The 26604-nt window shown below is 44.4% G+C and overlaps 1 protein-coding gene across 1 annotated transcript in view; it reads right to left on the bottom strand.

The window, feature by feature from the left end:
• The window catches only part of LOC138672809 (immunoglobulin superfamily member 1-like), a 119128-nt gene that overhangs the window by 22871 nt on the left and 69653 nt on the right, over window positions 1-26604 (bottom strand). The window contains exons 10-13 of the mRNA XM_069761205.1: window positions 18366-18656; window positions 17308-17412; window positions 13904-13931; window positions 259-303 (exon numbers count right to left, since the gene is read on the bottom strand). Coding sequence (XP_069617306.1) covers window positions 259-303; window positions 13904-13931; window positions 17308-17412; window positions 18366-18656 — 469 coding nt within the window. The remainder of the gene's footprint in view (window positions 1-258; window positions 304-13903; window positions 13932-17307; window positions 17413-18365; window positions 18657-26604) is intronic.

Genomic DNA, 26604 nt, shown 5'->3' with positions numbered 1-26604 from the left:
ACAATGGTCAGAATTGTAAAAATTGGCCCGGTCAGGAAGGTTAAAACAGGCTTCGGGGAGAAGGGGTTAAGTTTGATAATAGTTAAACTTACTGACTTTTTACAATAAAGTAGATGTCAGGTGTTTCTGTTCATATAATGCAATATATAATGCATATAATGATTTCCACATATGTTTTAAAATCATTGAGTTAGGAATTAGGAATATTTAGCATAAATTAAATCTAAAAAAGAATATGTTGTGTACTGCAGGACTTACGGTGAAGAAGACTTTTTTGGAAAACGTTTTTCTTTCCAGTACCAACTGTAGAAAATGAAAACATTTTGCTTACATTCAGGAGTAACATTTCAGAAAAAAAGCATCATTGATTAGTAACAGCCAGGTTTTCTCAAGACTGGAAGACAAATTGCCTGTGTTTTTGTATTGGGACCTTCCGTTTTTTTTTCGGATTATAAGACGCACTTTTTTGCCCCCAAATTATTTGGGGAAATGGGGGTGTGTCTTATAATGTGGATATACCTTACCAGCCGTGGTGGAGAAGGGTCCCAGGGCCACTGCTGGAGGAGGCGAGAGTGGAGCATTGCTGCAGGCCGCAGGCTGGGATGAGATCTCATCTCCCGAGATCTTCGTGCCGAGATCTCCATCTGTGCATGTGCTGCCCACGGCAGCCATTTTCCCAGAGTCCACCGCATAGTAAACCATGTAAGTGCGGGGGCTCTGGGCTTTCACAAAATATTGGCAGAGCTCCAGCACCACTGAACACCAGCAGCGGTGCACATCCGAACACCCCCTCATCCCAGCCTGTGGCCTGCAGCAATGCCTCCTCCAGCAGCGACCCTGGGACCCCGCTTCACCGCAGCTACCACCCCCGGTAAGCAATAAGACGCATGGAATTTGGGTGCATCTTATAATTCGCAAAATACGGTACATATTAACTGCTGAGCCTTGAGCCTTGAGGCTCCATCTTGGTACTCCTTGTATGAATATTGATGGACTTATAAGCGGTCTCGGCGCATGCGCAGTTGCGACTTCTCCCGCCATCTTGGTACACCTCGCCGGTCAGGTGTCTATGACGCTGAGACATTTCCGGTTCCAAACATGGCGCCGCAGCGTTTACTACGATACTCCTCCTCTCCCCTCGTGGAAGATCCACGCAGCTGGTATGTAACAACTCTGGTTTATTTAGAGGTATAAATAGGACTTAACATGTGGACACCAGTACCCTTGCTCCTGACGAAGCCACGCTGTGGCGACACGCGTTGGGCTCCTTTTGCCCCCCATGACCGGTGCTATGTTTTTCTGAGTGCTGTTTTCAGCTCTGGACAGGTTATATTGCTATCTTTTGGCTCATTTTCTCTGCCCCTTGGGTGTATACCTGTATGCCTCTTCATCTATCTATAACCACTACCCTTGGGCAGGTGTTATATTGATACGCCTCTTATTTTTAGGCTTATAGGTATTACTTCGCCTATTTGTGGGGTTTGGGTATCCTCCTTAGACCTCTTTATGGACGTGGAATTGTTTGCATTCTTGCATTTAGCACTTCATATTGATCTAGGGTCTTTGCAACATACATGATACACCCATTTATACCTATATCAGCTGGTCCAGCTATTTGATATGGTTGTTTATATCTATTTCATTATACCCGAATCTATACTATTGGCATTCATATATTTAGCCATGTTTTTCCTATATTTATGAATATTCAGTGGCATTTTGATATTGATTATGACAATTCTGTGAGTGTTATAGTTGTAATTTTTTGTTTATTTTGTTATGGCCATAACAAATATATACCTTTAGGGCGTACTTAAATTTTTTTGCCTTGTCCTTTTTGAGCAGCTGTGTATTTATATATAAAAATTATTAAGTCTGTATATGCACTTTGTATATTATCTAGATGGTGTATTTATACATATTCATTTCAGCATTAACCTTTTTTCCGGTTTTGGGGGTATTTCCCTTTTGGGGATGTACTGTCACTGTTTTTAATTATGTTTTTAATCATGTGTTGTGTCTCTGTTTGACCATAATAAAAATTGATTACTTGTTCGTATTAGGATTATTGTTGTCCTTTTTTGGTGATCCCCGGTTTTGTGTATGTCTTCTTTCTCTTGTTCTTTTTTGAGCCTTGAGGATAGCTCAATGTTTGCTGCCTGTGTCACAGGGCCAGCACTTCAAAACACTATTTTAAAAATCCCATGCTTGCATATTCCCATTTTTAAAGGAATAGTTGATGGAGAGTTTCTAACTGTCACATATTTATTTATATATGCATTTTCAGATATTTTCTGTGTATTTTTCTGAATGTACCATCACCACATTCAAACATGCCACCATCACACCCATCCTCAAAAAAGCTAACCTTGACCCAACTGCTTTGCTCAGCTATCGCCCCATATCACTGCTCCCGTTTGCTTCCAGACTCCTTGAGCAGCATGTCCATGGTCAACTTTCCTCCCACCTCTCATCTTACTCTCTCCTTGACAACCTCCAATCTGGCTTCCGCCCCCACCACTCCACCGAACCTGCTCTAACCAAAATGTCTAATGACTTACTCACAGCCCAAGCTAACAGACAGTTCTCCATCCTCCTCCTTCTCGACCTGTCCTCTGCTTTTGACACAGTCGACCACTGCCTACTGCTACAGATTCTTTCTTCCCTCGGCATCAAAGTCCTTGCCCTGTCCTGGATTGCCTCATACCATTCCAACCGCACATTTAGCGTTTCCCACTCCCACACTACCTCCTCACCCCACCCCCTCTCTGTTGGAGTCCCTCAAGGCTCTGTCCTAAGGCCTCTACTTTTTTCCATCTATACCCTTGGCCTAGGACAACTCATAAAGTCCCATGGCTTCCAGTACCACCTATATGTGGACGGCACTCAGATATACCTCTCTGGCTCAGATGTCGCCTCTCTTCTGTCCAGAATCCCGGAGTGTCTTTCAGCAATATCCTCCTTCTTCAACTCTCGCTTCCAAAAACTCAATGTAGACAAAACCGAACTCATCATCTTTCCCCATCTCGCGTATCCCCCCTACCTGATCTATCTATTATGGTAAACAGCATTCCGCTCTCTCCCGCACCTGAAATCCGCTGCCTCGGGGTAACTCTCAATTCTGCCCTGTCCTTCAAACCGCACTTCCAAACTCTTGCCACCTCCTGTCGCCTCCAACTCAAAAATATTGCCAGAATCCGTCCCTTCCTCAGCTCACAATCTACTAAAACTCTTGTGTATACCCTCATCATCTCCCGCCTCGATTACTGCAACACCCTCCGCTGTGGCCTCCCTGCTAACTCCCTTGCACCACTCCAGTCTGTCCTCAACTCTGCTGCTCAGCTAATCCACCTCTCTCCTCGCTACTCCCCTGCTTCACCCCTCTGCAAATCCCTCCACTGGCTCCCAATTCCCCAATGAATGCAGTTCAAACTACTAACAATCCTCCCAAGACCTCCCACTCTCCTCCACACTTATTCATTCCTCACACAACCGCCTCCAAGATTTCTCCCGAATATCCCCCATCCTCTGGAATTCCATGCCTCAACAAGTCCGATTATCCACCACCCTTGGATCCTCCAGACGGAACCTGAAAACACATCTTTTCAGGAAAGCCTACAGCCTGCAATAACCATTCTGCCGCCTCACCAACCACCAGAGCTGCCGCCTCACCAAACACCCGAGCTGCCACGTCGCCACTGCCAGAGCTGCTGCCTCACCAACCACCCGAGCTGCCGCTTCACCACCACAAGAGCTGCCGCCTCACCACCACCAGTGCTGCAGCACACCGACCTCTTGTCTCTAACCCATTATCCCGAAGAATGTAAGTCCGCAAGGACAGGGTCCTCTCCCCTCTGTACCAGTCTGTCATTGTAAATTTGTTTATTGTAAACATTATCTATAACCCTGCATGTAACCCCTTTTCACATGTACAGCACCATGGAATTAATGGTGCTAAATAAACAAATAAATAATAATAATAATAATAATAATTTCCTTCTTCAAATGATTAGGAATGATAGAATGAGGCTGTTTTAATGGCCCTACTGTTGCTGATTGAAGGGTATTAATAAGTTGTATTTCTTGCTATTTTAAACTCATTTAAAAATATTTTTTTAAAGCTAGATAAGCCCGGAGTTCAGCGGTTGCCTGCAGCACCGTCAACATGACATCACCGCTGCTTCCAATCAACAAAGACTGCGGCAGCGACAGAGACACATCACTAGATCGGGTTAGGTCAAGTAAAGTTCAGTTTTGTTTTTTCTTTTTACACATACAATAACTAAACCTAAGGGAAAAAGTGTGTTGAAAGGGAACACCTTTAACAAATAGGCAAATAGATCAATGACAACATCACTGATTGAAGCTCTCTTGACTTGTTGGTTTATTAAAGGGAACCTGTCAGCTGAAATTGGCGGGACCGGTTTTCGGTCATATGGGCGGAGTTTTCAGGTGTTTGATTCACCCTTTCTTTACCCGCTGGCTGCATGCTGGCCGCAATATTGGACTGAAGTTCATTCTCTTTCCTCCGTAGTACACGCCTGCGTTTCCTCCAAGCTAATCATCAGGGGACCTGCTTGATTGTAGAGATAAGGGAGACATAAGTTGCTGCAGGATAGCATAGGGGGTGGCAGCAACTTATGTCTTCCTTTTGAGCACTTATCTCTACAATCAAGCAGGTCCCCTGATGATTAGCTTGGAGGAAACGCGTCGGGACTGACCACAGGGAGAGTGCAGGGCATGTTTGTGCAGGGGTAGCTGTGGACTGCCCTTGTAAGGGCAGGAGTTTTGGGGATAGACTACTGTTAGCCCCATAGGGAATGACAGGGTATTGTCAGTTCCCTTCATCATATTCCGGACCATTGCCTGAACAAGAGGTTTTCCGGGTCTCCTGCCTATTTATCCTGGAGTTGGTGAGAATGTTCCATTTTCTTTACCCTGACTCTTATTAATGACACCGTGGTATAGGTGCCATGTTTTTTGCCATTTTGCGATATTTGTCTATTTACATGCAACCAATTATATGTATTATTGCCTCATGATTCATATGTATTTGTTTCTGGTAGCTAGTGCGTGAATCATATATTGGTCTGCTTTTCATCCGCAAGCGCCTCTGCAGGCGGTGTCTTTTGAATCCTTTTAGGGTTTTTTTTGCTGTGTCTCTTTGTTGAGACCTTACCCCATGTGCTTTTATATCACTTTTGGGTGACTTTTTTATTTGTACTTTTATATTGTTCTAGTAAAAGTTATGTTTTATTTCCACTTGCGCTGTATTTAGTATTCATTGTTCTAGTGGGTATATCTGTGTAGTCCATCTACATACAGATTTTTTGCTATTTTTTGTTTTTATTTAAGACCCTCCCCAAACTTGTGAACAGCACTCATACATGGTCAACATGGGAAAGACAAAGGAGCATTCCAAGGCCATCAGAGACAAGATCGTGGAGGGTCACAAGGCTGGCAAGGGGTACAAAACCCTTTCCAAGGAGTTGGGCCTACCTGTCTCCACTGTTGGGAGCATCATCCAGAAGTGGAAGGCTTATGGAACTACTGTTAGCCTTCCACGGCCTGGACAGCCTTTGAAAGTTTCCTCCCGTGCCGAGGCCAGGCTTGTCCGAAGAGTCAAGGCTAACCCAAAGACAACAAGGAAGGAGCTCCGGGAAGATCTCATGGCAGTGGGGACATTGGTTTCAGTCAATACCATAAGTAATGTACTCCACCGCAATGGTCTCCGTTCCAGACGAGCCTGTAAGGTACCTTTACTTTCAAAGCGTCATGTCAAGGCTCGTCTACAGTTTGCTCATGATCACTTGGAGGACTCTGAGACTGACTGGTTCAAGGTTCTCTGGTCTGATGAGACCAAGATCGAGATCTTTGGTGCCAACCACACACGTGGCGTTTGGAGACTGGATGGCACTGCATACGACCCCAAGAATACCATCCCTACAGTCAAGCATGGTGGTGGCAGCATCATGCTGTGGGGCTGTTTCTCAGCCAAGGGGCCTGGCCATCTGGTCCGCATCCATGGGAAGATGGATAGCACGGCCTACCTGGAGATTTTGGCCAAGAACCTTCACTCCTCCATCAAGGATCTTAAGATGGGTCGTCATTTCATCTTCCAACAAGACAACGACCCAAAGCACACAGCCAAGAAAACCAAGGCCTGGTTCAAGAGGCAAAAAATCAAGGTGTTGCAGTGGCCTAGTCAGTCTCTTGACCTTAACCCAATTGAAAACTTGTGGAAGGAGCTCAAGATTAAAGTCCACATGATACACCCAAAGAACCTAGATAACTTGGAGAAGATCTGCATGGAGGAGTGGGCCAAGATAACTCCAGAGACCTGTGCCGGCCTGATCAGGTCTTATAAAAGACGATTATTAGCTGTAATTGCAAACAAAGGTTATTCCACAAAACATTAAACCTAGGGGTTGAATAATAATTGACCCACACTTTTATGTTTAAAATTTATAAAAATTTAACTGAGCAACAAAACTTTTTGGTTTGTAAGATTTATGCATCTGTTAATAAATCCTGCTCTTGTTTGAAGTTTGAAGGCTCTAACTTATTTGCATCTTATTAAACCTGCTAAATCTGCAGGGGGTTGAATACTACTTGTAGGCATTGTATGATGACTTTAGATACCTCTAGAAGACCATTTATATTACATGTTTTACTGGTTATCTTAGAGTGGTTTCAATATATTTCATATAATAGGCTCGTTGGAACAGCAATCAGTAATTCCCAACATTAACACCATAGGAAACTCTTCAAAAAATTTTTTTAAATCAGTATTCCAAGCTCCAAGATCCTATTCCGATATGAAATAGATATAATAATAATATTAGCAAATACCTCCAATTAGAAATATAGTATAGTTCTTCTGATTTGTTATGTATTTTACCCTATATGCAGGCACTGTAGTAGCTTAGGGATCCATCATTATGACAACAAACAACTAGCTAACTGTCACTATATGAGTGGTCATGACCGTGGATACCTAAACTACTGCAATGCTTGTGCATTGGGTAAGCGACATAGCGAATCAGTAGAACTATACTAAATTTGTAATTGGAGGTATTTGCTATTATTATTACACCTACTATATATTGTTATATGATCTTGGAGATGGGAATAACCCTTTAATTCTTAGGGAAACCCAACTGATATTCCTATCTCACTGCTTCCTGAAGGATACCTGACAAGGTTCCAGGGAGCACCAAAATTTAGGGAATGCTAGTTGGGAAATACTGCTCCGCTAATGACCTCAGGTTAGCATCCTCAATAATCAGAACCTCCCACTCTCGTCTCCAAGACTTTACACGTGCTGCGCCGATTCTTTGGAATGCACTACCCAGGTTAATATGATTAATCCCCAAACCCCACAGTTTTAAGCGTGCCCTAAAAACGCATTTGTTCACATTGGCCTACCGCCTCAACGCATTAACCTAATTATCCCTGTGTGGCCCATTCAAAAAAAAAAAAACCAAACAAACCATAAGCCCTCACTCCTCTTGTTATCTATTTGGAACTGTGATTTCTGTTATGTTGTAATGTCTATTGTGTGTACAAGTCCCCTCTATAATTTGTAAAGCGCTGCGGAATATGTTGGCGCTATTATTATTACTGGTTTAAGGCAAAGATAATACCAGAACATCTTTTTTAGGCCTCATTCAGACATCCGTGTCCTATCCATGATTTTCACAGATACAACTTGTACCCATTATAGTGTATGGGGCTGTTCACATGTCCGTCTTTTATTTGCCAACCATGTGCCCGTGCAAAAATCACAGAGGCATGTCCATTTTTTATCAGTGTCATGGATGAGAAATAACCATACAAGTTTCTGTGTCTTTGAAAATCATTGACAGCACACGGATGGCATCAGTGTACAATCCGTGTGCTGTCCATGATTAAAATTGTAATTTATTTATTTTTCCATACGTGAAAATCCTGATGACATGCTGATGATAAAAACTGACATGGACCAAACACTGATGGAATTTGGATCCAAAACACTGATGAAACTTGGACCAAACACAGATAGAGCTTGTATCCAAAACACTGATGAAACTAGGACCAAACACTGATGGAGCTTGGATTCAAAACACTGATGAAACTTTGACCACACACTAATAGAGCTCGGATTCAAAACACTGATGAAACTTGGAATAAAACACTGATGAAACTTGGACAAAAACACTGATGAAACTTGGACCAAACACTGATGAAGCTTGGATTCAAAACACTGATGAAACTTTGACCACACACTAATAGAGCTCGGATTCAAAACACTGATGAAACTTGGAATAAAACACTGATGAAACTTGGACAAAAACACTGATGAAACTTGGACCAAATACTGATGGAGCTTGGATCCAAAACACTGATAAAATGTGGACCAAACACTGATGGAACTTGGATCCAAAACACTGATGAAACTTGGACCAAATAATGATGGAACTTGGATCCAAAACACTGATGAAACCTGGACCAAATACTGATGGAGCTCGGATTCAAAACACTGATGAAACTTGGACTAAACATTAATAGAGTTCGGATACAAAACACTGATGAAACTAGGACCAAACAGTGATGGAGCTCGGATCCAAAACACTGATAATTTTCTCTGACTGAATTCTAGAATGCATTTGGCCACTCATCACTCCTACAGTTTTCTTGTCATCATCATCATCGTCACCATCTGTACCATCTAATCAAGCTGTTTTCCTCTTCCCACAGGTATGCGCTGAATGTTCCAGCTTTCCCCAGCTCCTGAAAGTCTATGTGAACTGCATAATTTATTTTCTCTGGTATACACTGAATGTTCCAACTGTCCCCAGTTCCTGAATGTCTATGTGAACTGTATTTAATTTTCTCTGGTATGCACTGCTCACCCTTCACTTTGGATCCACAATATATCTCACTTCTCTGGTGTTTTCCATGCACACCTCTGAGCGGTCAGTCTAACCCCTCCCCCCCTTTTATGACCTTTTGTTTAACTCTGAACATGTGTTCTGGCCACACCCCCCACATCCACTCACAGCTGAGTCCTCTTAGTAGCAGATATACTCACATGTAGGTGTCTGCTCCAGACGTAGTCTGCTCCATTCATCTTATAAATTACATCTTACTAATTACTTTGAATTAGACTGAATTGGACTGGAATTGACTGGACGGTAACAGAATATCAAACCACTACAATGTTTTAGTTTCTTTTCTCTTTCACCCCCATACTACTTTCCTTCTTACAATCTCCGGCAATCCCTCCACCTAGTAAACAACTACTCATTTCTCCCTCCATACTCCCCAGCCATCTCACCTTCTCCTCCGAACTCTTCCTCCACATACAATCCTCTTTCTCCAGACACACACGGCCGCATCATGTCCTATCCTGCTCCCATCTTCTAACGCTCTGTCTACTACTCCTCATCGCTGGTGATGTATCCCCAAATCCTGGCCCTCCTCAACACATCCCCACACTCATTTCTAACCCCCTGCCATGATCCTCTACATGTTTTCTCAACCATGATAACCTCATACCCATTCATCCAGCCCCCACTCCCCTGGTCCCCCTAACTGGAGTAATAAGAAATGCACGCTCTGTGTGCACCAAACTGCCATTTATCCATGACCTTTTCATCACCAACAAACTCTCCTTTCTTGGCATCACTGAAACCTGGCTCACCCCCTCTGACTCAGCCTCTCCAGCTGCACTTTCCTTTGGTGGATTCCACCTCTCTCACCCCCCTCTCCCCAGCAGCAAACGTGGTGGAGGAATTGGCCTGCTCCTGACCGACACCTGCTCCTTTACTCCAATCCTGCTACCACCCTCCACTACTCTTCCCTCGTTTGAGGTGCACTCCGTCTGCATCTATTCCCCCTCCAACATCCAGCTGGCTGTCATCTATCGCCCTCCAGAACTATCCATCTCCACCTTTCTCGACCACTTCACCACCTGGCTACTTCATTTCTTCATTGCTGACATCCCCACTATCATCATGGGTGACTTCAATATCCCCATTGATACTTCCACCTCAGCTGCCTCTAAACTTTTATCGCTCACTGCCTCCTTCGGTCTCACTCAATGGTCCTCTGAGTCCATTCACAAAGATGGCCACACGCTGGACCTCATCTTCACCCGCATCTGTTCCCTTACTAATCTTGCTAACTCACCCCTTCCCCTGTGTGACCACAACCTACTGACATTCTCTTCCCTCTCCTCTCCTATTGTATAACCCCCACTCCACAAACTCACTCACCCTCGCAGAAATCTCCAACACCTCAATTTACAATCATTGTCTGAGTCCCTTCTCCCTCTTACAGACATAGCTTCCCTTCATGACACAGATGCTGCTGACACTTTTTATAACACCACAATAACAGCAGCACTCGATTTGGCCGCCCTGCTCATGCATAGCAAAACTCATACAATCAACAGGCAGCCCTGACTGACCAGCCTGACCAAAGAACTGAGACGGGTTTCCAGGGTCGCTGAGCGGAGATGGAAGCGATCCTGCTCTGCCGACCACTTCACTGCATACAAGCAGTCCCTCGCCAGCTTCAAGTCCATGCTCACTGCTGCAAAACAAACTTACTTCTCATCTCTCATATCCTCCCTCTCGCACAACCCTAAACAGCTTTTCAACAATTTAAATTTGCTACTCCATCCCCCTGCACATCCTCCCTCCCCTCTCACTTCTGCTGAAGACTTTGCCTCTTTCTTTAAACAGAAGATCGATACGATCAGAGGAAGCTTTGGCCCACAGCGCCCAATGCCCCTCTTAGCTGCTCAACCCTGTTCCTCCAAAACCAGCTTCTCCACCATGACAGAAGATCAGCTCACCACCCTCCTGTCAAGATCACATCTCATCACTTGCACACTTGACCCACTCCCGTCCCACCTCATCCCTAACCTTGCCACGGTCTTCATCCCAACCCTAACACATCTCTTCAACCTGTCACTCACAACAGGTGTCTTCCCCTCATCCTTCAAACATACCAAGATCACACCCATCCTCAAAAAGCCCTCCCTCGATCCATCCTCTGTGTCTAGCTATTGCTCGATATCTCTTCTCCCTTATGCCTCAAAACTATTGGAACAGCATGTCTATCTTGAACTGTCCTTCCACCTCTCCTCCTGCTCCCTCTTTGACCTGCTACAATCTGACTCCGACCCCATCACTCAACTGAAACTGCCCTAACTGAAGTCACCAATGACCTACTAACTGTCAAGAGCAAGCAACACTACTATGTCCTCCTTCTCCTGGAGCTATCTTCTGCCTTTGACACTGTGGACCACTCCCTTTTGCTCATCTCATCTCTTAGCATCACAGACTTGGTCCTATCCTGGATCTCGTCATATCTGACAGACCGAACATTCAGTGTCTCCCTCCCCCACACCACCTCCTCACTTCGCCCCTTGTCTGTCGGTGTTCCTCAAGGCTCTGTTCTAGGACCCCTAGTCTTCTCAATCTACACCTTCGGCTTGGGACAGCTCATAGAATCCAACAGTATGCAGTATCATCTCTATGCCGATGACACTAAGATCTACCTATCCGGACCTGACCTCACCTCCTTACTCACCAAAATCCCACACTGCCTGTCTACTATCTTGGCCTTCTTTTCTGCTCGCTTTCTAAAACTGATCATGGACAAAAATAGAATTCATCATCTTTCCCCCATCTCACTCTACCCCTCCACCAGACCTATATATCAATGTCAATGGCTGCTCACTTTCCCCAGTCCTGCATGTTCGGTGCCTCGGGGTGATCCTTGACTCTGCCCTCTCTTTCAAGCCACATATCCAAGCCCTTGCCTCCTTCTGCCGCCTCAAACTCAAAAATATTTCTTGGATCCGTGCATTCCTTGATCACGAAACCACAAAAACACTAGTGTATGCTCTTATCATCTCCCGCCTTGACTATTGCAACCTCCTACTCTCTGGCCTCCCCTCTACCACTCTGGCACCACTCCAATCCAGTATTATAACACCTCAGGGAGTAATATTTGTATAATAGTATTTTACATATTATAACCAGAAAAAGATAATAAGCTGTTCCCAGTGTTAAAAGAAAAAAGTGGAAACCACTCAATTACAGAAAGAAACCAATCACCAGAACTATGGAGCAAACCATAAAATTACGGACAAGGATATAAGATTTAAAATATATCTTCTTTATTCACAACAGTTTTACTAAAAAATAAATTGTGTGCACATATCTGGACAAAAAGTAATACAATTAAAATTAAATAGGTATAAATGATGGGCCACAGAATATATAAAATCAACAATGTATTAGGGCCCAATTGAAACAAAGAGGCACCAGACGAGGATATTGAAGATCTCTAACAATTATGTGAAAATGTGCATAATTTAAAGATCCACAAGTGATCCCATTACTATATGGGTAAACGGGAGATAAACATATATCCTTAATATAATCATTGTGCAATAGTGGCTAAAAATAATTTGGCAACCAAAAACTCCATATAGCAACTAAAGTGCAGTGTGCAAAAAATATATATTGGAGATCCGTACCTTTAAGGTGCCACCTGGTCCTAATAATGTGCACACCCCAACGCGCGTTTCGGACTGAAAATCCTTCATCAGGGGCCAAATGGAGTTTTTGGTTGCCAAATTATTTTTAGCCACTATTGCACAATGATTATATTAAGGATATATGTTTTTCTCCCATTTACCCATATAGTAATGGGATCACTTGTAGATCTTTAAATTATGCACGTTTTCACATAATTGTTGGAGATCTTCAATATCCTCGTCTGGTGCCTCTTTGTTTCAATTGGGCCCTGATACATTGTTGATTTTATATATTCTTTGGTCCATCATTTATACCTGTTTAATTTTAATTTTATTACTTTTTGTCCTGATATGTGCACACAATTAATCTTTTAGTAAAACTGTTGTGAATAAAGAAGATATATTTTAAATCTTATACCCTTGTCCGTAATTTTATGGTTTGCTCCATAGTTCTGGCGGATGGTTTCTTTCTACCACTCCAATCCATCCTACACTCTGCTGCCCAACTAATCAACCTGTCTCCCCACTATTCCCCAGCCTCTCCCCTATGCCAAGCCCTTCACTGGCTTTCTATCATCCAGAGACTCCAGTTCAAAACCCTTACTATGACATACAAAGCCATCCACAACCTGTCTCCTCCATACATCTGTGATATGGTCTCCCGGTAGTTACCTACATGCAACCTTCGATTCTATCAAGATCTCCTTCTCTACTCCCCTCTCATCTCTTCTTCCCATTACCGCATCTAAGATTTCTCCCGTGCTTCCCCCATACTCTGGAACTCTCTACCCCAACATATCAGACTCTCGCCTACCATAGAAACCTTCAAAAAGAACCTGAAGACTCACCTCTTCCGACAAGCCTACAGCCTGCAGCGATCGTCAACCTACTGAACCACCGCACAACCAGCTCTACCCTCTCCTCAGGTATCCTCACCCTTCCCCTGCAGACTGTGAGCCCTCGCGGGCAGGGTCCTCCCTCGTCCTGTACCTGTTAGTGCCTTGTTTTTTGCTCATTTTTATTGTATTAATCTATATTTGCCCATTTTTCACATGTAAAGCACCGTGGAATAAATGGCGCTATAAAAAATGTATAATAATAATAATAATAATAATAATAAAACTGGGACCAAACACTGATGGAACTCGGATCCAAAACACTGATGAAACTTAGACCAAATACTGATGGAACTTGGATCCAAAACACTGATGAAACGTACATGAACACGCATGTCTGAATGAGGCTTTAGATTTACTGAAAGGATCATACATATACTGTATATCACTATAACAATTCCGGACCACAGAGATCCATCACCAATGCCAAGCTCCTAAGCTGAACCTTTATTAATAGTGACTCTCCTACCTGAAACGAAAGCGATTATATCTGCTATCTGCAATAAAAAAAAGAACATTATTATAATTACTTTTACAACACATAAATATGTCATTTTTACAAAATGGTATTTGTAAAGGTCTTGTAGACACGGTTACTGCTCTCACATGGTCTATGAATCTTTTATCTTCTATATAAATCTACTATTAAGTTATGTTCAAATGCAGTTTTTTCACTCAGATTTTGGCAGGGAAAATTGGAGTTTTATGCTCCATAATCAAAATTAAACCCATTCAGGATTTACTTTTCAATGTAGAAAAGAATATGGGGTATTTTCTACTGATGCACTTTACAAACTGTGTCAAAAATTGCAGCAGAGCCTAAAATTCCATTAGAAAATCACACGGATGTCTGAAATTCATTTTTCTCGAACCTCAGAAAAACATTGTTTCAGCATATTCTTCCATATTCTTCCAGATATTCTTTCACAAAACGCAATATGCCATATACACCCATGTTGTATGTTTTTAATATAAAATTAGACATCTTCTAGCTGAGTGAAGATGTTAAGAGGTTCCATAAAGGAGTAAGGGACTGAGTCTACTCTATAAAAGCGGTTGACCCATCTTGGACATTTATGGCATAACCACATGATATGTCATTTGTTCGAAAGATGTAGATACCTCTGCTGGATCCTACATCTATTATGAGAACGGTGCCCTATAGGGTACTGCTATCATGTTTGGCTCTCTTCAATGGTTAATACAGGATTTCCCTAAAATTTTCAACATGATTATACAAGTCCATGGAGCCATTCATAAATAGCCATCTCTCTATTCCAGGCAGTGTACACCAGGAACATTCTTGAGATATCATGTGGATTTGTTAGAACTGTCCAAGATGGTGGTATACCCTTCTGTTACGACCTGGTGGTCAGGACAATAATGGACTTGGTGGTTAAGAGCACACGGAATGACCTGATAGTTACTGATAATAAGGACGAGCTCTGGGACGTGGGAACTCTGCTGACCGCAATCCCTAATCCTATCACGCACACTAGAAATAGCCGTGGATTGCTCCTAACGCTCCCTATGCAACTCGGCACAGCCTAAGGAACTAGCTAGCCCTGAAGATAGAAAAATAAAGCCTACCTTGCCTCAGAGAAATTCCCCAAAGGAAAAGGCAGCCCCCCACATATAATGACTGTGAGTAAAGATGAAAATACAAACATAGAGATGAAAGAGATTTAGCAAAGTGAGGCCCGACTAACTGAACAGACTGAGGATAGGAAAGGTTGCTTTGCGGTCAGCACAAAAACCTACATAAAGACCACGCAGAGGGCGCAAAAAGACCCTCCGCACCGACTCACGGTGCGGAGGCGCTCCCTCTGCGTCCCAGAGCTTCCAGCAAGCAAGACAACAATAAAAATAGCAAGCTGGCCAGAAAAATAGCAAACCAAAGAAAAACAAGCAGGAACTTAACTTCTGCTGGGAAGACAGGTCACAAGAACGATCCAGGAGTGAACTAGACCTATACTGGAACATTGACAGGAAGCATGGAGCAAAGATCCAAGTGGAGCTAAATAGAGCAGCAAGCTAACGAATTAACCTCGTCACCTGTGGAAGGAAACTCAGAAACACCCACCAGAGGAAGTCCATGGACAGAACCAGCCGAAGTACCATTCATGACCACAGGAGGGAGCCCGACAACAGAATTCACAACACCCTTCTAAATGGACAAACTCATTCCCTCAAATACAGTGGGGCAAAAAAGTATTTAGTCAGTCAGCAATAGTGCAAGTTCCACCACTTAAAAAGATGAGAGGCGTCTGTAATTTACATCATAGGTAGACCTCAACTATGGGAGACAAACTGAGAAAAAAAAATCCAGAAAATCACATTGTCTGTTTTTTTATCATTTTATTTGCATATTATGGTGGAAAATAAGTATTTGGTCAGAAACAAACAATCAAGATTTCTGGCTCTCACAGACCTGTAACTTCTTCTTTAAGAGTCTCCTCTTTCCTCCACTCATTACCTGTAGTAATGGCAGCTGTTTAAACTTGTTATCAGTATAAAAAGACACCTGTGCACACCCTCAAACAGTCTGACTCCAAAAAACTCGACTATGGTGAAGACCAAAGAGCTGTCAAAGGACACCAGAAACAAAATTGTAGCCCTGCACCAGGCTGGGAAGACTGAATCTGCAATAGCCAACCAGCTTGGAGTGAAGAAATCAACAGTGGGAGCAATAATTAGAAAATGGAAGACATACAAGACCACTGATAATCTCCCTCGATCTGGGGCTCCACGCAAAATCCCACCCCGTGGGGTCAGAATGATCACAAGAACGGTGAGCAAAAATCCCAGAACCACGCGGGGGGACCTAGTGAATGAACTGCAGAGAGCTGGGACCAATGTAACAAGGCCTACCATAAGTAACACACTACACCACCATGGACTCAGATCCTGCAGTGCCAGACGTGTCCCACTGCTTAAGCCAGTACATGTCCGGGCCCGTCTGAAGTTTGCTAGAGAGCATTTGGATGATCCAGAGGAGTTTTGGGAGAATGTCCTATGGTCTGATGAAACCAAACTGGAACTGTTTGGTAGAAACACAACTTGTTGTGTTTGGAGGAAAAAGAATACTGAGTTGCATCCATCAAACACCATACCTACTGTAAAGCATGGTGGTGGAAACATCATGCTTTGGGGCTGTTTCTCTGCAAAGGGGCCAGGACGACTGATCCGGGTACATGAAAGAATGAATGGGGCCATGTATCGTGAGATTTTGAGTGCAAACCTCCTTCCATCAGCAAGGACATTGAAGATGAAACGTGGCTGGGTCTTTCAACATGACAATGATCCAAAGCACACCGCCAGCCAGGGCAACGAAGGAGTGGCTTCGTAAGAAGCATTTCAAGGTCCTGGAGTGGCCTAGCCAGTCTCAAGATCTCAACCCTATAGAAAACCTTTGGAGGGAGTTGAAAGTCCGTGTTGCCAAGCGAAAAGCCAAAAACATCACTGCTCTAGAGGAGATCTGCATGGAGGAATGGGCCAACATACCAACAACAGTGTGTGGCAACCTTGTGAAGACTTACAGAAAACGTTTGACCTCTGTCATTGCCTACAAAGGATATATTACATAGTATTGAGATGAAATTTTGTTTCTGACCAAATACTTATTTTCCACCATAATATGCAAATAAAATGATAAAAAAACAGACAATGTGATTTTCTGGATTTTTTTTTCTCAGTTTGTCTCCCATAGTTGAGGTCTACCTATGATGTAAATTACAGACGCCTCTCATCTTTTTAAGTGGTGGAACTTGCACTATTGCTGACTGACTAAATACTTTTTTGCCCCACTGTAAATATATTTTTTGACTTTGCGACATAGGTATATAATATCTTTAGTATCCTTAATATACTTACATTTTTTGCTTTTCTTATAGAACCAGAGTGCCAGAATAAAGCAAAGAAGAAGAGATATGACTCCGATAATTCCAGCAATCACTGGAGGAGACATTTGCGAGGCTTCTAAAATACATAAGGTAATATATAATGTAAAAACTAAGGTAGATTAAAAGCATTGTTTCATTAGTTTTATACACGAGACCAACAATTTAGTTTATAGTAGTCCCAGCCATCAAATTCATGAAAAGTTATACCACTTTAGTGGCACAACTTACTCTAGAAATGTACATGGAGGACATTTTTGGCCGTGGCACATGCCAGTTAAGAAAAGCGCCTGATTCATTTAGTGGTGTGTGCCTGTTAATGAATTAGGTGCATCGTACTCTAGCGAGCCCATCATTAACACTTCCGTGGGCAACTTGATGAATCGACCACATTATATGCAATGGAAGTTTCATTTTTCAAGTTAACTTAGGTCACAACTACAATATACATTTTACGTATTTGGGCTCTTTCAGTCGTCATTGAGTACATGAGTTTGTCATCTATTTTACAAGGGCCCTACACTACCAAATCAAGATTCTTTGTAATATTGCAGTTATTTGAGACTTTTGTGGACATTAAATTTATTTAATATGCATACAGGAAAGATATATATCTTGGTACCATGTTAGCCAGTAGATAGAAAAATATTTAGAATTGAGAGTCCTCAGTGGTTGATACCTTTCAATGGCTAACTGAAAAGATGGTAACAAATTGCAAGCTTTCGAGACTACACAGGTCTACACAGGTCTGGTCTATGCCTGATGAAGAGACCTGTGTAGTCTCGAAAGCTTGCAATTTGTTACCACCTTTTCAGTTAGCCATTAAAAGGTATGAACCACTGAGGACTCTCAATTCTAAATATTTTAATATACATACAAAGAGAAGTGGAAAATGCTATTTCTATGAAAAAAGGCCATAAGTAACAGGCAATATGAGTGGACCCATTAGAATTGTAATGATTGTTTCTCACTGCCCTAGAAGTAGTCACTCCATCACTATAACCAGGAAAGGACAACTAGTAATAAACACACCTGTGAGCTGTTCAGAAAGTATTTCACTTCTTCCAGACCTAATTTTTCTACCTCTCAGGTCCTCTTCATATTCACAGCTGTAGGAAAGTTGATTGATAGGTCCCAGTTCCAACTCAAGAGAGCCGGAGAATGCCGTTATGTTGGTCACATCATTTTTTTCTCCAGTGTTGAAATAGTAAAAGGTTCTCAGCTGATCATTATCTGGTGCTGAACAGTTTAATGTAACCTTGAATCCATCCTCTAATTTTTCTATGGGGCCTCCCAATTGTAGTTTTGGAGCTGGCAATGGATCTAAATGGGAAAAAAAGCAGCAAGTTCTTAATATCTTGTAATTCTACAAAACCATTATAAAACAATTCTATGAAAGCTATGTTAAAGACGTCTAATGAGAATAATGCAAACAAATGCAACAGAATATTTCTTCACTTTATCACTAACTAGATGACATCTCAGGTATCTACAGTGGCATGAAAAAGTTTTAACAGTTAAGCAAGTTGAAGATGAAATGATCCTTAAAAGGCCTAAAGACACCTTTTTTTAGTATTTTAGGAAAAAAAATCTATACAGTATATATTTTCATCTTTTACATTTTAAAAATAACAAAAAGGAAAATGGTCCCATGCAAAAGTTTGGGCCCCCTGGAGATTTGTGAGCTCAGATAACTTTGACCAAGGTTTCAAACATTAATTCGCCTGTTAGGGTTATGGGTTGTTCACTATCATCTTTAGGAAAGGCCAGGTGATGCAAATTTTCCAGCTTTACAAAAACCCAGCATCCTCTAACCTTGTGCCAAAAAACTGGAGCCATGGGTTCTTCTAAGCAGCTGCCTAGCACTCTGAAAATGGTGGAGGTCCAAAAAGCAGTAGAATTAAAATATATATTTTTTGGTCTAAAATACAAAGAAAAAGTGACATCATTAACTTTAGGCCTTTTAGAGATCATTTCAACTTGCTTAATCTCTTTACCCCCGAAGGTGGTTTGCACGTTAAAAGGTACTCTGTCACCCAAAAATTCGAGTATGAGCTGCGGCCACCAGCATCAGGGGCTTATCTACAGCATTCTGTAATGCTGTAGATAAGCCCCCGATGTACCCTGAAAGATAGGAAAAACTGGTTAGATTATATTCACCCAAGGGCGGTTTCGGTTCGGGTCCGTTGGGTGTCGTGGTCCGGGTCCGGCGCCTCCTATCTTCATGCGATGACGTCCTCTTCTTTTCTTCCTGATGCAGCTGCTGCGCAGGCATACTTTGTCTGCCCTGTTGAGGGCAGAGCAAAGTACTGCAGTGCGCAGGCGCCGGGCCTCTCTGACCTTTCCCGGTGGCTGCGCACTGCAGATAAAGTACACCTGCGCAGGAGTTGTAATGCTGTAGATAAGCCCCTGATGCCGGTGGCCACAGCTCATACTCGAATTTTGGGGTGACAGACTCTCTTTAATGACCAGGCCAATTTAATAACTCTGGAATGCCTCAACGGATCCCAGTGATTCTGAGAATGTTTTTTTATGACATATTGTACTTAATGATAGTGGTAAAATTTATTTGGCATGACGTGTGTTTATTTGTGAAAAATATGGAAATTTCTTGAAAATTTTGAAAATTTCGCAATTTTCCAACACTTAGTTTTTATGCCCTTAAATCACAGATATATGTCACACAAAATAGTTAAAAAGTAACATTTCCCACATGTCTACTTTACATCCGCACAATTTTGGAACCAACATTTTTTTTTTGTTAGGAAGTTATAAGGGTTAAATTTGACCAGCGATTTTTCATTTTTCCAACAAAATTTACAAAAATCCATTTTTTTAGGGACCACATTACATTTGAAGTCACTTTGAGGGGTTTATATGGCAGAAAATACCCAAAAGTGACACCATTCTAAAAACTGCACACCTCAAGTTGCTCAAGACCACACTCAAGAAGTTTATTAAACTTTCGAGTGCTTCACAGGAATTTTTGGAATGTGGAAAAAAAAATAAACATTTAACTTATTTTCACAAAAAATTACTTCAGATCCAAATTTTTTTATTTTGACAAGGGTAACAGGAAAAAATGGACCCAAAATTTGGTGTGTAATTTCTCTTGAGCATGTCGATAACTCATATGAGGAAGAAAACCACTGTTTGGGCTCACGGCAGAACTCAAAAGGGAAAAAAACCATTTGACTTTTTCAGTGCAAAATTTGCTAGAACAATGGGTGGACGCCGTGTAGCGTCTGGAGAGCCTCTGATGTATCTAAACAGTAAAAATCCCCCACAAGTGACACCATTTTGGTAACTAGACCCCTCAGGGAACTTTTCTAGATGTGTGGTGAGCACATTGAACCCTCATATGCTTCATAGAAGTTTATAACGTTGATCTGTAAATAAAAAAAATCAAATTTTCCCTACAAATATGTTTTTATCCCACAATATTGAATTTTCATAAGGGTAACAGGAGAAATTGCACCATACAATTTGTTGTGCAATTTCTCCTGAGTACGCCGATACACAATATGAGGGAGAAAACTACTGTTTGGGCTCGGAAGGGAAGGAGCATCATATGACTTTTTGTATGTAAAATTTCATGGAATCATTAGCGGACATCATGTCCTAATTGGAGAGCGCGTGATGTGCCTAAAGAGTGAAAAAACCCCCACAAGTGACCAGATTTTGGAAACTAGACCCCTCAAGGAAAGTATTTATTATTTGCTTCACAGAAGTTTAGAATGCGGTTGTTAAAGACCGGCGGAACGCACCAAGTATAGATAATATGAAACTAGGTGCGTTCGCAGTCCGAGGTCCACCGTGCAGGTAAAAGACCCTGCTGCTAGTAAGACGGACTATATGGTGGTACTAAGTATACACACATGGGTTAACTTCACCCTGCGTGAAGGAAGCGATCCTGTTGCGTCACAGGACCGCAGTACCGCACATAGAGCGCGAGCAAGAAGTCAGCGAACTCAACCCCTACACAGGATTGAAGTCCGATTAGACACTTGCTGGCACAACACCGCAACTGGGTGTGTAAGGAAACTTATAAAATAGAATCTATAGGCACGAGAGTGCGTGCGGTGCCGCACTGACGACGCCAATAACCACCCAGGCTTTTGTAAGGAAAGCGCAGAGGAAGCGCACGGCGCCGTACTGGCGGGCACAGCAACAGGACGGTGTGATGTGTGTTACATGCAGATGGCTAGTCGGGCGCTAGATAGCTACCATCATCCGCGAGCAGTCAACAACTCTAGGGAGGGATACTTAGGAGCTTTCATCCATCGACATACATCCATCTACACTCACACATAATATCAAGACAATACTAGCGCATGGCCGTGCGGTCATGCGCAGTTTATATAGCTGCAGCACAGGAAACAGCTACAGAAGTGCCCTTTCAGGACCTGCCAAAAGGACCAATGGGATGTGCTGCAGTACCTGAGCATGTGACCCTCGATCTCCAACGGGAGATCTTGCCCTGGGCATGCTCAGTGTGTGCAAATAAGGACTTAGTCCCAGAGAAGCCCGCTCGCCGCAGATCAGTGCAGGGTACAACAGGAGAGCCAGAAAAGGCAGCAGTAACCCTTTGCACAGAAGCAGTCCCAGCAAGCCGCTGGGAGCGACGCCTCCGCTGAGCAGAGCCCACTGCGGCCGAAGCAGAATGGGAGACCGCAGCAGACACGGATTGAGATTCCCCCTGTGCAGCAGAGGAAACTCGACTCCTAACATTACCCCCCCTCCTTGGGCCTCGCTACGTTCGAAGGCAGCAATAAGCTGCGGAGCCCGAATGTGCTCAGCAGGCTCCCAGGACCTATCCTCAGGACCGTAACCCTTCCAGTTCACCCAAAAAAATTTTTTGCCACGTACCACCTTGCACCCCAAGATAGCGTTCACCTCAAAATCGTTCGTAGACGAACCCGATGTCTCGGCAGATGACTCAGAAAACCGGGACATGTATACGGGCTTAAGGAGGGACACATGAAAGGTGTCGGTGATACCAAGGCGTGGAAGAAGGGCCAGACGGTAGACCACAGGATTAACCTGTTCGAGGACCTTGAAGGGGCCCAAGTAGCGAGGAGCAAACTTAGTGGACTCAACTCGCAGCCTGATGTTACGGGCGGAGAGCCACACCAAGTCGCCAGGAGCAAAGGTCGGAGCTGGGCGCCGATGAGCATCGGCGGAGGACCTCATTCTCTCCTTAGAGGCCCGAATGGCATCCTGAGTGTGGTCCCAAATATCCCGTGCCTCCACAGCCCAGTCTGCCACCCTGGAGTCTGCGGAAGACACGGGCATAGGCACAGGTACCCGTGGATGCTGACCATAGTTGAGAAGGAATGGGGTTTGTCCAGTGGAGTCGGCTACAGCGTTGTTCAGCGCAAACTCTGCCCATGATAGCAAGGATGCCCAGTCCTCCTGCCTGGCTGAAACAAAATGTCGCAGGTATGTGACCAAGGTCTGGTTGGCCCTCTCTACCAACACATTCGTCTCGGGATGATAAGCGGAAGAGAGATTCAACTCGATACTGAGAAGACGACAAAGCTCTCTCCAGAACCGAGACGCAAACTGGGGACCCCGGTCACTGACAATTTTGTCAGGCATACCATGTAGGCGGAAGATGTGTTTAATGAACAACGCTGCCAAGGCCCGTGCAGAAGGTAACTGTGGTAGTGGCACCAAATGCACCATTTTTGAGAAATGATCGGTGATGACCCAAATGATGGTACAGCCGCGAGACTTGGGTAAACCCACGACAAAGTCCATCCCGACCATCTCCCAGGGTCTATCTGCCACCGGCAAGGGATAGAGCAACCCAGCTGGCCTTTGACGCGGAGATTTATTTTTGGCGCAGGAGACACACGCCAGAATATAATCCCTGACATCCCGGACCATATGCGGCCACCAGTACGTCCTCGCCAGTAGCTCAGATGTCCTCTTTGTCCCAAAGTGTCCACCCACCCTGGACGGATGAGCCCAGGAGAGAACCTCCGGTCGCAAATTAATGGGCACAAAAGTCTTGCCCGGAGGCACAGACTCTAGCGAAACCGGCGCGACGGTTCTCAGGCTCTCAGAAGGGACAATAAGCCGAGGCTCCTCTTCCTCCTCCTCAGTTGACATAAGAGAGCGAGAGAGAGCGTCGGCACGAATATTCTTCTCCCCGGCGAGATAATGCAGAGTAAAATGGAACCGGGAGAAAAATAAGGACCATCTGGCCTGACGAGAATTCAGCCGCTGGGCTGTGTGTAAATACACCAAATTTTTGTGGTCCGTGAAAACCTGGAAGGGAAACCGTGCACCTTCCAGAAGATGTCTCCACTCTGAAAAGGCCAACTTCATTGCTAGCAACTCCCTATCCCCGATGGAGTAATTTCTCTCCGCTGATGTGAAGGTCTTAGAGAAGAAGAAGCATGGATGCTTCCGACCTTGAGCATCCTTTTGATAGAGGACTGCTCCAGCACCAACGGATGAGGCATCCATATCCATTAGGAATGGCTTATCCACATCGGGGCGATGTAAGATGGGAGCACTAGCAAAATGAGACTTAACAGAAGTGAAGGCCTTGGAGACCTCTTCCGACCACAATTTGGGATTCGCTCCCTTCTTGGTGAGGGCCACCAAGGGAGCTACCAGAGTTGAGAAGTGGGGAATGAACTGGCGGTAATAATTAATGAACCCCATAAAGCGCTGCACCGCCTTAAGAGAATGGGGCTCTTGCCAGTCCATCACAGCCTGTAGTTTGGCAGGATCCATAGCCAATCCCTGGGCGGAGATGATATAGCCCAGGAACGGTAAAGACTCCTGCTCAAACATACACTTCTCCAACTTTGCATAGAGAGTTTGCCCGTAAGAGGTCGAAGACTCTGCCAACATCTCTCCGGTGGGAGTCAATATCTGGAGAAAAGATGAGAATATCATCCAGATAGACTACAACCGAGGTGGAAAGCATATCCCGGAAGATGTCGTTGACAAAGTCTTGGAAAAACGGCTGGGGCATTACAGAGCCCGAAGGGCATCACCAGATACTCATAATGCCCATCTCTGGTGTTAAACGCCGTTTTCCATTCGTCCCCCTCACGGATGCGAATCAGGTTGTAAGCACCTCGCAGATCTAATTTAGTAAACACTCTAGCTCCCCGAAGCCTATCAAAGAGCTCGGATATCAAGGGCAAAGGATACTTGTTCTTAACGGTGATAGCGTTAAGACCCCTGTAGTCTATGTATGGACGTAGCTCCCCATTCTTCTTCTGCACAAAGAAGAACCCTGCCCCAGCAGGTGACACTGACTTCCTGATGAACCCTCTTGCCAGATTCTCTTGAATGTACTGAGACATGGCCTCCGTCTCCGGGAGAGATAATGGATAAACTCGACCCCGGGGAGGCTCTGCACCAGGCAAGAGATCGATAGGACAGTCATAAGGGCGATGGGGCGGAAGGGTCTCCGCCGCCTTTTTGGAGAACATGTCTGCATAAGACCAGTATTGCTTGGGGAGAGAGGAAAGATCTGCGGGTACCTTAGTTGTAGCAACCTGAACACACTCTCGGTAACACCTACCCCCACATGATTCACCCCATCCCAGAATTCTGCCTGAGGACCACTCGATGTGAGGAGAGTGGAACCGTAACCAAGGTATCCCCAACAGGACCTCATCAATCCCCTCGGGAATGATGAGCAGAGATATAATCTCCTGATGGGATGGTGACATGGACAGAGTAAAAGGGATGGTCTGATGTGTTATCTGTGCGGGGAGTGTCGACCCATTCACCACTCGTACCGTTACTGGTTGAGATAGCATAACCAGGGGTATTGCGTGATGCTGGGCGAAGGCAGAAGACATGAAATTGCCTTCCGCCCCAGAATCCACGCAGAGCTCTACCGAGTGGGAGGATGAGCCAAAAGTTATTGTCCCCTTAAAGGACAATTTGGAGGCAAACGTCGCCGTGTCTAGTGCACCTCCACCTACTACCACTAGACGCTGACGTTTCCTCGACCGCTGGTGACATCTGGTGGCAAGATGTCCTGACTGTTGGCAAACATGGCAAACCTGGAGTGCACGAGCAGTCCGGGACTTAGATCCCGCTCGAGACACTACCTTAGGTTCATGGGACTCAGGAGCCTGGACTGGAGATTCCAAAGGTTTGGCGAAGGTGGGAGCCAGCCGAAACCTTTGCCTACACTGGGCTCGCTCTAACCTCCGCTCGTGAAAACGGAGGTCAATACGAGTAGACACTGTTATTAATTCTTCCAGTGTGGCGGGAATCTCCCTAGTGGCCAGGGCGTCCTTAACGTGGTTAGCCAGCCTCCTCCAAAATATAGGAATAAGAGGTTTATCCGACCACTCCAGCTCAGATGCTAGAGTGCGGAAGCGGACGGCAAAATGGCTGACCAAGGACGAGCCCTGAGTCAATGCCAACAGTTGGAGCGCCGTATCATGGGTGACACGAGGTCCTAAAAAGACCTGTTTCAGAGTGCTCAGGAATAACGGAGCACTCTGCACCACATGATCGCCACGCTCCCACAGCGGCATAGCCCACTGCAACGCCCTGTCCGACAGTAAAGATACGATAAAGCCCACCTTAGCCCGCTCTGTAGGGAAACGAGAGGCCAGAAGCTCGAGATGTATTGAGCACTGACTCACGAAACCCCTACAGGACTTACTGTCACCAGAAAATTTATCTGGTAGCGGGAGGCGAGATAGCGTCGGTACAGGGGCGGCAGTGGACAAGGTAGCTGCAGCCACACTTGCAGCCTGAACAGCGACAGCAGTAACATCCACAGCTGAGGTTGAACGCTCAAGAGCCGCCAACCTTCCCTCCAGCTGCTGGATGTACCGCTGTAAACGCTGATCGTCCGTCATTACTAGCCAGACCTTGGCGCTAGTATTATGTTAAGGACCGGCGGAACGCACCAAGTATAGATAATATGAAACTAGGTGCGTTCGCAGTCCGAGGTCCACCGTGCAGGTAAAAGACCCTGCTGCTAGTAAGACGGACTATATGGCGGTACTAAGTATACACACATGGGTTAACTTCACCCTGCGTGAAGGAAGCGATCCTGTTGCGTCACAGGACCGCAGTACCGCACATAGAGCGCGAGCAAGAAGTCAGCGAACTCAACCCCTACACAGGATTGAAGTCCGATTAGACACTTGCTGGCACAACACCGCAACTGGGTGTGTAAGGAAACTTATAAAATAGAATCTATAGGCATGAGAGTGCGTGCGGTGCCGCACTGACGGACGCCAATAATCACCCAGGCTTGGGTAAGGAAAGC

The sequence above is a fragment of the Ranitomeya imitator genome, chromosome 1 (genome assembly GCF_032444005.1).
Source record: "Ranitomeya imitator isolate aRanImi1 chromosome 1, aRanImi1.pri, whole genome shotgun sequence".
In the NCBI taxonomy this organism is placed as follows: domain Eukaryota; kingdom Metazoa; phylum Chordata; class Amphibia; order Anura; family Dendrobatidae; genus Ranitomeya; species Ranitomeya imitator.
This window is presented reverse-complemented; position numbering and strand designations above follow the sequence as displayed.